The 12,105-nt window shown below is 33.7% G+C and overlaps 1 protein-coding gene across 1 annotated transcript in view; it reads right to left on the bottom strand.

The window, feature by feature from the left end:
- TMPRSS3 (transmembrane serine protease 3) overlaps positions 1-12,105 on the bottom strand; it is a 77,887-nt gene that overhangs the window by 42,145 nt on the left and 23,637 nt on the right. Inside the window, exon 6 of the mRNA XM_020973878.2 lies at positions 2,992-3,117. Coding sequence (XP_020829537.1) covers positions 2,992-3,117 — 126 coding nt within the window. The remainder of the gene's footprint in view (positions 1-2,991; positions 3,118-12,105) is intronic.

Raw genomic sequence — 12,105 nt, 5'->3', positions numbered from 1 at the left:
ACACCAAAAGTGGATAAACATTCCTGAAAAAGGCTCAGCAATCCCACACACCAGAGACCCTAGTCCTCTCTAAGCACCCCATATACCCCAATGGTAAGGGTATAATGCAATGGGAGTGTCTTAATCATCAAGGAATGAGTTCAGGTAACATAACTATTGTTATGGTGAGAGGAAGAGATTTTGAAAGAAATGAATCATAAAAAACAAATACATATTATATACCACATTATTTGTAAGTTTTACATACAGTACCTTTTCCATGTAATAAATGTAAATAAGATAGATCTCTTAAACAAGCACTGACATAACACAAACATTTCGGATTGTTCTGCACATAATTTTCTTGCATTTGAGCCCTAGATATACATTGTGTGATTGTTACCTAAATTGTACAAAATTCTTTTTGAGAGACAAAGTAGAGTTGTGGGAAGGACACTAGATTTGGAATAATAAGAACATGTGCTTCTAATTACCAAATAGTCTGCATACAAGCTGTGTGACAATGAGCAAGTCACTTCTATGCTTGCACTATCACGTCATAAGGTTCACAGGAGCACAGATTTAGAGCTGGAAGGAGTCTTAGAGGCCAGCAAGTCCCATCCCTTCATTTAATAGATGAGGAAATTAAGGTCCAAGGTGTTTAAGTGATTTGGCAGGAGTCATACAGCTATTAATTATCCAAAGTGAGATTTGAACCAAGCTCTTCCTGATTCCAGTTCTATGATCTGGTCACTACATGATGCTTCTTCATGTGATTATTGTGAAGAAACTACTTTGTGATTTGAAAAGCATAATAGATGTAAACTGTACTTATTTAGTACTGTTTATATTGAGAAGGAAAAATGCAGTCTTATAACATGAGAAACAGATGTGAAAGTATTTGCATTTTACTCCAACATAAAGATAAAACTACTTATTTGAATCTATTAGAATTGGATCTCAGGATCCTGGAGATGAAATATTTCCTAAAAAGCATCTTTTTTTTTCAAGACATGTTTTCCTTTCACTGTTGTTGTTCAGTTGTTCAGGTGTGTCTGATGCTTAATAGCACCATAGTACATCAGGCCCTTTTGTCCTCATCTGTCTCTCAAAGTCTTTCTAAGTTCATGTTCATTGTTTCCATAACACTAGCATATCCTCTACTATCCCCTTTTCCTTTTGCCTTCAATCTTCCCAACATCAGGGTCTTTTCCAGTGAGTCTTGTCTTCTCATCATGTGGCCAAAGTATTTAAATTTCAGCTTCTGTATTTGACCTTCCAGTGAATATTCAGAATTAATTTCTGTAAGTATTGACTGATTTGATCTCCTTACTGCCCAAGGGACTCTAAAAAGTCTTCTCCAGCCCCACAATTTGAAAGTATCAACAGCACCACAGCTTAAAAGCATCAATTCTAAGGTGCTCAGCTTTCCTTATAGTGCAACTTTCACAGCCATACATTGCTACTGGAAAAAAGATAGCTTTGGTTATACAGACCTTTGTCAACAAGGTTATATCTCTGCTTTTTAGTATGCTGTCTTGATTTGCTATAACTTTTTTCCAAGGAGCAAGTGTCTTTTAATTTCATGGCTGCAGTCACTATTTGTGGTGCAAGCACTATTTGAGCCTAAGAATATAAAATTTGAAACTGCTTCTGTATCTTCTCCCTCTGTTTTCCAGTAAATGATGGGATCAGTCACCAAGATCTTAGGGATTTTTTATATTTGGCTTCAAGCCAGCTTTTACGCTATCCTCTTTCACCATCATCAAGAGACTTCATACTTCCTCAACATTTTCTACCATCAGAGGGGAATCATCTGTATATCTGAGATTGTTGATATTTCTCCCAGCAACCTTAATTCCAGCTTTTGATTTATTCTCTCAGTGAGTGCTTAATATGTTCTTGTTAGTTGATTAGGTGAAAAGTAAACACTGAAGCCTAGCATAATGCCTGGCACATAGTAGGCAATTAATAGATGCTTATTGACTGATTTCTTTCCAGAGAACATTTTGTACCTTTTCCATTTTGCATTGTCTATTTGCTGTATCTATCATTTCATCATGATCACCAATTTTTATTTCTATAACTAAATTATTGGTTGCTTTTACAATTTGTTCTTCTACTCATTGTTTCTTTAGGGTTTAATTATTTAGCCTGCATTTTCTTTCTTCGAAGACTCTCTAATGCTTGTAATTTCAATCACTAAATAACATAACCAAATAAAAAGAAATGTAACAAGCTACCCAGTTTAATGAGATTTGTTGAGGGCCCCATACTTGCCCTTTGAGAATTATTCTCATCCACAATACCAGAAGCCTAAGGATAATGAGGACAGGTATATAAATCTAACAAATTGTCTCTAACAAGGCTAATACAAAAGATTTAAAACAAGGTGAGATATATTCCTGAATATTTTATTCATCATGAGTAAGAAAAGCAGTGAGGATCACTAGTGTTTATTGTTATGGGTTGAGAAACAAAATGCAAAGTAATTTCAGGAAACTGATCCAGAATGAGTAGAGCCAGCTTAAATAATGTGATCTAGGCTTCAGCCACACAGGTAACCTCTAATCTGAGTTCCCAAATCTTCCAGCAATATGTGAGCACCTAGGACATTCTCTAGGGAATGAATTAAATCAAGAGATCTATGGTTTTGTGAATATTTTCAGTATCATCCAAGTTGGAACCTAAATTTCTTTGGATTTCTTTGGATTTCTTTGCTTTTGAGACAATATTATCATTTATCTTTTAATTATGCTAATATCCAACTCCTTCTCATTATCCTGGGTCCTTGAAGGCTACAATAAGCTCTGGTAAATCCAATAAAGCTGGAAAGGCATGACTGTCATCAGAATTCCATTTCATAAAAGACAGACATTAAATGAGATATTTGGGGGTGGGTGGGTAGAGGAAAGGATTCAGCAAGTCATGAAGGCTATTTGTTGAAGCATGGAGGAATTTCATTCTGTGTTAGTGGAGGAATGGCATACATCAATGAAATTATGAACTTACCTTACGTATACTGCATGGTGTAAAGAGGTCACCTTATTTTCTGGTATAAGGTGATTGATGGAAACAAATTCCTCTTGCAACTCCTCCTCAACTGCCTCTACCCTCATGGTGCGTGAACTTATGTAACTACAAACAAATGAAAAATATAAATCACTATCATTACTATTACATTTATTTTTAGAACTCAGATAAATTTGACCTCAATTCATTAGAACACTATCAGAGTTGCTGGGGGGGTAACTATTTTTTATCATCTTTTACAAGTCACGCATATATGGATGAAGAAAAGTGCAAGCTATTAATTTTGAATTAAGATATTCCTCACAGATGTCTGTACAGAGTTAAAATGAGGGCTCTAACAGAATTGATTAGGCCTCAGGCAAAACAAAATTTAAAACCTCGAGGTAGAAGGTACAGCTAGATGGCACAGTGGATAGAGCACCGGCCCTGGATTCAGGAGGACCTGAGTTCAAATCCGGCCTCAGACACATAACACTTGCGAGCTGTGTGACCCTGGGCAAGTCATTTAATCCCCATTGCCCAACCAAAAAAAAAAACCTCAAGGTAGAAATATGAGTCTCAAACAATGCAATGGTAAAAATAGACAAAGTTTAAAGAGATAAGCAGGGAAATTATATTATGTTTACAAACATCAGGTATAATTAAATAGTATCATTATTTACTATATAAAAAGCAGAATAGCACAGTGGATAGAGAGTTGTTTTTGGAGTTAGGAAAACCTAGACTAATGTCTTCCTTTTGATACATACTGGCTCTGTAACCCTAAACGTGTCACTTAGCCCTTCAGGGGTCTGGGCAAATCTCTAGGCCTCAAGTTTTTTAATTTTTGTGTCACAAACTCCTTTAGCAGTGTGGTAAAGCCTATAGACTCTTTCTCAGAAAAATATTTCTAAATGCATGAAATAAAATACTAGGATTACAAAAGAAATTTATTATATTGAATATAGTTATATGTATCTAAACAAGTTTAGATAGCCTAGATTAAGAACTTCTGCTATATAAGCTGAAGACAAGTTAAGAACCTGCACTGGTAGAGAGAGTTTCCTCACCTAGAAGTTCCCTATACCAATGAAATCACAGACCCAGTACCTCTTTATCTCCCTACTTAATACATATACACTAGTATGGTGTATCAACTAAGGTAATGACAGAAATTCAAAGGAAATTTAAAGGAAAAAACTGATTTACAGGGAACAATAGGCAGAAAAACTATAATAGTTGGAGACTTTGATGGGCCTCTTTTAGACTTAGACAAATATGGCAAAAAACAAATAAGGAGGAAATTAAGAACACAAGTAGAAGTTTAGAAAAGTTGGATATGACAGCTTTTGGGCAATTACTAAGGAGGAATTGCAAATAAGTTTAATATTTCATAGCCTGACAAGACAACCTAAAAACCAAACTAACTGGCAAACAAACAAGCAAAAACTTAGTGCAAAAAAGTTCACAAACAAATGTAGAAAAAAATAGAAATATCCTTTACTGACAACCTATGCAAAAATTATTATAACTAAAGGATCACTGAAAAAAGTATTCAAATTTAAATGGATATTAAGTAATTTAATCCTAAACAAGTCAAAGAACAATTTGAAGATAATTTATTTAAGAAATGACAACAATGAAACAAAAAACAAAGACCTTTTGGGATGCAGCTAAGGAACACCTCAGGAAAAATACATGTCCTTAAATATTTTGATTAATAAAATAAAATACAAATCAAAAAATGACCATACAACAAAAAAATTGAAAAACAACAAAACAGAAAATCTAAATCAAACACAAAATTAGAAATTCTGAAAATGAAAGAGAAAAATAAAAAAAATTTAAATTGGATCAACAAAAATAAGAGCTGGTTAAAAAAAAAACCAAATTAACCATTAGCTAACCTGATTTTAAAAAGAGGAAATCAAAAAGCCAGTGGGGGAAAAAAGTGAAAAGGGAGAGTTAACAAGAAATGAAAATAATGCAATTTTTAGAAATAATTTTGCTCCACTATATTCAAATAAAATTGCTGAAGTAGAAGAACAGTTATCAAAATATAACAAACAAACAAAGCAAGAAACAGAGAATTGAAATAATGCAATCTCAGGAAAATAAATTTAAGAAGCCATTAAAAGAACTTTTGAAATGAAAACAAAATAGGACCAGGTGGTTTTATAAGTAAATTCTATGAAATATTCAAATAGCGATTGATTCAAATATCACACAGTTTGCACAAATAGAAAAGGAAGAGATCCTACCAAACTCTTTCTATTGGTCTAATATCTGTATCAGGTAAATCAAAGAAAGAAAAAACATAGACCAAAATATTTAATGACTATTGATTCAACTTTTTTATTTTTAAATTCAGGCTTAACACTAAAATAAAAAAGTATTTTCATGTACAAAATAGATATTATATTTGAAACCACAAATCTTTACTCCATACAGCTAGTTTCTCCTTTTTAACAACACAATAAATTCAATAAGCGGTTTTCAAAAATGTCCTACTTATTTGTTTTCTTCTAAAATTCCTTCTATTGGGGCAGCTAGATGGTGCGGTGGATACAGCACCGTCCCTGAAGCCAGGAGGACCTGAGTTCAAATCCAGCCTCAGACCAAACACTTGACACTTACTAGCTGTGTGAACCTGAGCAAGTCTCTTAACCCCAATTGCCTAAAAAAACCCCCACAAAACCAAAAATAAAATTCCTTCTATTTCCTGCCTTGTTTTAAAAATGCCTCAATGATCCTTTTCCTTTTATTTTATTTTTCCTTTATTTTCACATCTATATTTATACTTTACAAAGGGCTCTTATTTTTTCTTCAGAGGGCAAGGTTGAGGCAGGGAGAGGGGGAATACAATAGTGACTGATACTAAGAAAAAGAAAGAAAAGAATGTCAATAAATCATTAAGAAATAAAACAGAGCAGCAAAAATAAATTTTATAATTGCTCAGAATCTGAATAGATTTGTAGCTACCATGTTAAATTTTATTTTTATAAAAATGATGGAACTTGTACATAGTAAAAAAAGACTGTACTTAACAGAAGTTAACAATTTCATATTCAAGTTCCTTTTATTTTTTTCTTTATATATTGAAATATTCACGTTTGTACATATTGAGTTCATCATAAAAAAAGAGATTTTTAAAATATTCCTGTCAATTTTTTTTATCCAGACACATAACTAGAAAACTCAGTTTTCCCCTCCCCTCGTGTGGGTGTGTGCGCACGCGCGCACAGAGCGTGCGTGTGTGTATGAAAAGTTTTTTAATTTTGTGGTGATTATGTCCTATTTGAAGTAACAGGTCCCATTTATAATTCCTGGCCCTGGTCCTAATTATTATGTTCTTCCCAACCAGAAAGCCAGGGCAACTATATAGGTTTTTCTGGCTGACTCTTCTGTTCTGTGTTTCTTTCTCTGAGTATAAGTAACTAAGCAGTAATACTGAGATTAGTTTTTCTAGCCTTGTTGGCAACTTTGTAATTTCAAGAGACTCCTGGGTTCAAGTATTGGTTGCCCAGTAAGGAGTGATCTCTGAAAAAAGTTTTCAGAGAAGTTAAACGATGTCATAAAAACCATGAATGAGTTGCTTAAACAATATTCTTACAAAGTGCATCACGTTTTAATTATTGATCTCAAAGGCAGCATATAGCAGGAGTTGTGATTTATTGTTACATAACTTGCTTGTCAATACATGCTTTTAATATTTATTTTGTGGTGAAGAAAAATTAGTAGTGAATAAGTAGCTATCCAATCTACTTTATAGATTGAGAATGAGTCTGAAGAAGTTAAGTGACTTGCTCAAACATACAAAGTTAAAAAGAGAATTCAAACAGTTCCTCCTGACTTCAAGTACAACATTCTATCCACTGCACCAACTAGCGGCTTACAGGAAGAATAATATCAGAATATGAGATACTCTAATCAGAGAAGGCCAAAGAGAACTACAGACTAATTCAAATTTTTATATAAAGTGTCAGAAAGATCATAGTAATGAATTCAAAAAATTATTAAAGCTAGATAGCACAGTGAATAGAATTCAGAACATGAAATCAGGAAAACTTTAAGTTTGAATCCTGCCTCAAACATTTGGTAGCTGTGTAATTCTGGGCAAGCCACTCAACCTCTAAATGCCTTAGTTTCTTCATCTGTAAAATGGAGATAATAATAACACCTACCTGCCATAGTAGGTATGAGTAGCAAATGAGTTAACTTATATAAAGCAATTTGCAAACCTTTAATTACTTTGTAAATACTCACTATTATTATGACCAAGTTTGACTTGTGCCAGAGATACAAAGATGGTCCAACAATCAACAATTTAATTAATCATATTTTTAAAATAATCCCAAACCACATGATTATCTCAATAGATATTTAAAAGCATTTTTACAAAACCATTGACAAAGTAAAATATTCATTTACATTTTTAAAAATCCTTCAAAATAAAGGCATAGAGAGATGTTTTTAGTAAAGTAAAAAATGTCTATCTAAAACTAAAAGCATGAATCATATGCAATGAGGATACACTAGAAACTTTTCCAATATGCATATTAGTAAAGCCATGATACAAATTGTCCCCACTATTATTTGATATCATTCTAAAAATGACAGCAATAGCAGTAAAAGAAAAAAATAAATGCATAAATATAGTCAAAGAGAAAACAAAAACAATACCTACATTCTGGTAATATGGCATTAGAAAACACGAGGGAATCAACAAAGAGACAACTGAGATAAGTAATAGCTTCAACAACATTGCAAACTAAAAAAAATCAAGTTTTTCTATGTAACAATGAAATCCAAGAGACAATTATAGAAGGGGAAACCTCGTTCCAAATAACAATAAAGTACACAAAATTTTTGTGGGTCACTCTAACAAAGCAATTACAAAGTACTCCTTAAAGAAATTAAGAACAACTTAAGTTGTAGGAGGACTATGCAATGCTGTTATGGCTAGGGTGTGCCAGTGTAACAAAAATGACAATACTATCAAGGTTAATTTGCAGTTTTAATACTATACCAGTCAAACGATCAAAGTTATACTTTATGCTACTCAATAAAATAATAAAATTCATTTGAAGGAACAAAAGATCTAGAATATCATGAGAAATGATGACAAATGGTAGTAATGAAGGAGCAAAAGCACTTGCAGATGATAAATTATATACAAAATAGTAATCATTAAATCAATTTGGCATTGGTTTAAAAAAATTGAGAAGTCAGTCAATAGAATAGACTAGACAAGGGATTTAGAAATGACAGAACTCAATGTTTGATAAAACTGAAAAATTACTTTTGAATGAGTTCCCTATTTGATAAAACACTACTAGAAAAATTGGAAATCAATCTGACCAGCTTTTTATAGCATACTCCACGATAACTTGAAAATGGATATTTGATCTGAATAGTAACGATCATACCATAATTAGGAAAGAAGGAAATCATAGACTGTCACTGCTATGGGTGGAAGATGTCTTCTTAACCAAACAAGGGAGAGAAGGAATTACAAAAGATAAAATATATGATTTTGATTTCTTAACATAGAAAAACTTCTCCACAAACAAAATCAATGCTTATAGGTTAAGTAGAGAAGATCTCAGAAGGGGAAAAATTTCTATCAGATTTGAGTCTCTGTTACCAAACCCTTGTTTGATATCAAAGATATTCAAACAACCAACAGATCTATCTATCTATCCCCAAAAACCATTTCCCAGTATATAAGTGGTCAAAGGACGCGATTAAACAATTCCCAAAAGAATTCAAATGATTTATAACAACATTTTTAAATGGTCCAAATTACTAATAATAAAAGAAATTCAAATCAAAACAACCTAAAATTTCATCTCACACGTAGCATATTGGCAAAGAAGACAAAAGGTGGATATAATCAATATTGAAGGAGTTGTGGAAATATAGGCACAACCATTTTGGAAAGCAATTTGGAATTTTATAAATAAAAAATGAATTATAAATAGATGGGCATGTAAAATATTCCTAGTCTTTGACTCTGAAATTTTTCTCCTAGATAAATATCCCAAGGATGTCATTGATAAAGAGAATTTCCTTATATACCAAAGTATTTACAGCAGCACTTTTGTACTTTGAATGAATAATGGTTAAGCAAATGATGACAGGTGAATGCAATGGAATATTTCTGTGCTTTAAGAACAGTAAATATGATTAATATAGAGAAGCACAGAAAGATGTACATGGACTGATACAGAGTGAAGTTAACAGAGAGAAGAAAACAGTAGGCACAATGAAAACACCAATATAAATATTTGAAAGCCATGATAAAAAAAAAAAGAGTGTAGACGTCATCTTTCAAGAAATTATCAAGGAAAACTGCCCTGATATTTTAGAACCAGAGGGCAAAATAGAAATTGAAAGAATCCACTGATCTCCTCCTGAAAGAGATACCCACAAGGAAAACTCCTAGGAATATTATAGCCAAATTCCAGACCTCCCAGGTTAAGGAGAAAATATTACAAGCAGCCAGAAAGAAACAATTCAAGTATTGTGGAAACAAAATCAGGATAACACAAGATTTAACAGCTTTTACATTAAGGAACCACAAGGCATGGAATATAATATTCCAGAGGGCAAAGGAACTAGGATTACAAGCAAGAATCACCTACCCAGCAAAACTGAGCATAATCCTTCAAGGGGGGAAATGGTCATTCAGTGAAATAGAGGACTTTCAAGCATTCTTGATGAAAAGACCAAAGCTGAATAGAAAATTTGACTTTCAAACACAAGACTCAAGTGGAAAATGAAGAGGTAAACAGGAAAGAGAAATCATAAGACATGTACTAAGGTTGAACTGCTTACATTCCTGCATGGAAAGATGATATTTGTAACTCATGAGACCTGTGTCAGTATTAGGATAGTTGGAGGGAAAAAAAATACGTGTATGTATAGATAGATAGATAGAAGGCACAGGGTGAGTTGAAGATGAAGGGGGTGATATCTGGAGAAATAAATTAAGGGACGGGAGAGGATTATACTGGGAGGAGAAAGGGAGAGGTAGAATGGGGTAAATTATCTCACAAAAAAAAAGAAAAGAAAAAGTTCTTACAGTGGAGGGGAAATGGGGAAGGTGAGAGGGAATGAGTGAATCTTATTCTCATCAGGTTTGGCTTAAGGAGGGAATAACATACACTCCCAATTGGGTATGGAAATCTATCTTACCCTACAGGAAAATAGTGGGGGAAGACGACAACAGAGCAGGGAGATGATAGAGGGGAGGGCAGACTGGGAGAGGAGGTGATCAGAATCAAACACTTCTGAGGAGGGCCAGGGTCAAAAGAAAGAATAGAATAAATGGGGGGCATAATAGGATTGAGGGAAATAGAGTTAGTTTTTCACAACATGACTACTGTGTTTTGCATAACTGCACATGTATAACCAGTATTAATAGTTGCTTGCCTTCTCAATGAGGGTAGGTGGGGAGGGAGGAAGGGAGAAAATTTGGAATCCAAAGTTTTAAAAACACATGTTAAAAAAAATGTTTTTGCATGCAACTGGGAAGTTTCCTACAGGAAAATAGAAGGAGAAGGGGATAAAGAAGGGTGGAAGAGACAGAAGGGAAGGCAGACTAGGGGAAGGGGTATTCAGAATGCATACCATCTTGGGGTGAAGGGAGGGGTGAGATGGGGTGAAAATTTGGAACTCAAAATCTCATGAAAGTGAATGTTGAAAACTAAAAATAAATAAAATCTGATCAAAAAATAAAAATTATTTCATTTTTTAAAAATGAAATAAAATATATATTAAATAAAATAAAAAGAGGTAAAGAATGTAAATAATCTAAAATAGTATACTGAGAAAATATGGCATAGGCCATCTTATTACATTGTTATATACATACAACTTTGTATAAAGTCTTACAAGAGAAATTCAGTGTTAAACTGAGGCATGTGGGAATAACAAGTATTCAAAGGGGCCTTCTATGGTATCTAAAATGCTTATTGACTCTAGAAAGCCTTTTAAATTCACAATGTGTTATACTGGCTATGTGATACATTAAGACATTAGTACTGGTTTGTTTATCATAAGGATCCACAATCTTTTTTTTAAAAAGAATTTATTTTTCCTGAAAACCTTTTGATACCCAGAGTAAGGGTACTAACAGTGAAATCTGTGAGTAAACTACAGGTTGTGATGTTACTACACATTTCAACTCCTTCCATTCAGGGAATCACAGATAACTTAACGGGGACATGATACTAGCAAACAAGTTAGATATTCACTAGATGAGCCCTCATGATCTACTGGAATATCTTAATTCTTAATCAAATTAATATCTTAATAATTGAAGGTCCACACTTAAAATGAAACAAGGGGGTGTAGTGTGAATCACAGGATTTAGACTGTCTCCTCTATTTATTTCCTGTGTGACATTGAACACTAAATCTCTGAACCTCTTTGAGGTTTTGAACTTTGATGTCTGATTGAGGGAATTGAGGTGATTTGGACAGTAAGTGGTTAATTGTGGGAACTGAGTGAACCACACTAATTCTATCTTGTGACTCAATTCCGGAGCTAGCTCAGGTTCCTTTGTATTCAATTATGGGTCTAGTCCAAATTCTGTCTTGTGAGAAAATTTATCCAATTGTGGGAACTAGGAGAAAACTTAGTGTATTGTTTAAACCTAGCCCTGCCTGTCCAGGAAACTGGACCACCTCTATATGCTGTTTAAAGACCTTTAACTAAGGACCTAGGTTATGCCAACCAGAAATCTAGTCAGACCCAAAGACTGATGCGAGGAGTTTTCTCACAATTGTATATCTCAAGCAACCCATAATTCTTACCTGGAAACTGGCTTCATCGTGATCCATCAGTTATTGTTTCCATGTTCCTATGATTATTTATAGACACTTCAGGGGAATAGGACATCTCTTTTTTCTGAATTCAGGAAATTGCACCTGCTCACTCTCTCCCTCCCAATTTAGAAAATGCCTAATATTTCCTCCAATTAGACATCAGATTACTTAATGTGGTATTGTTTGTTTTAATGTATAAAAGTCTGTATCCCCCTGTGTTCAGGGTCCAGGCTTAAGATGAGGAGGTCTGGTCCAGTTTGTTAGGCAATTACCAAGCATT

Source organism: Phascolarctos cinereus, unplaced genomic scaffold (assembly GCF_003287225.1).
Source record: "Phascolarctos cinereus isolate Bilbo 61053 unplaced genomic scaffold, phaCin_HiC Scaffold_726;HRSCAF=1367, whole genome shotgun sequence".
Lineage (NCBI taxonomy): Eukaryota > Metazoa > Chordata > Mammalia > Diprotodontia > Phascolarctidae > Phascolarctos > Phascolarctos cinereus.
The sequence above is the reverse complement of the archived record's forward strand: the minus strand, read 5'-3'. Positions and strand labels throughout refer to the sequence as shown.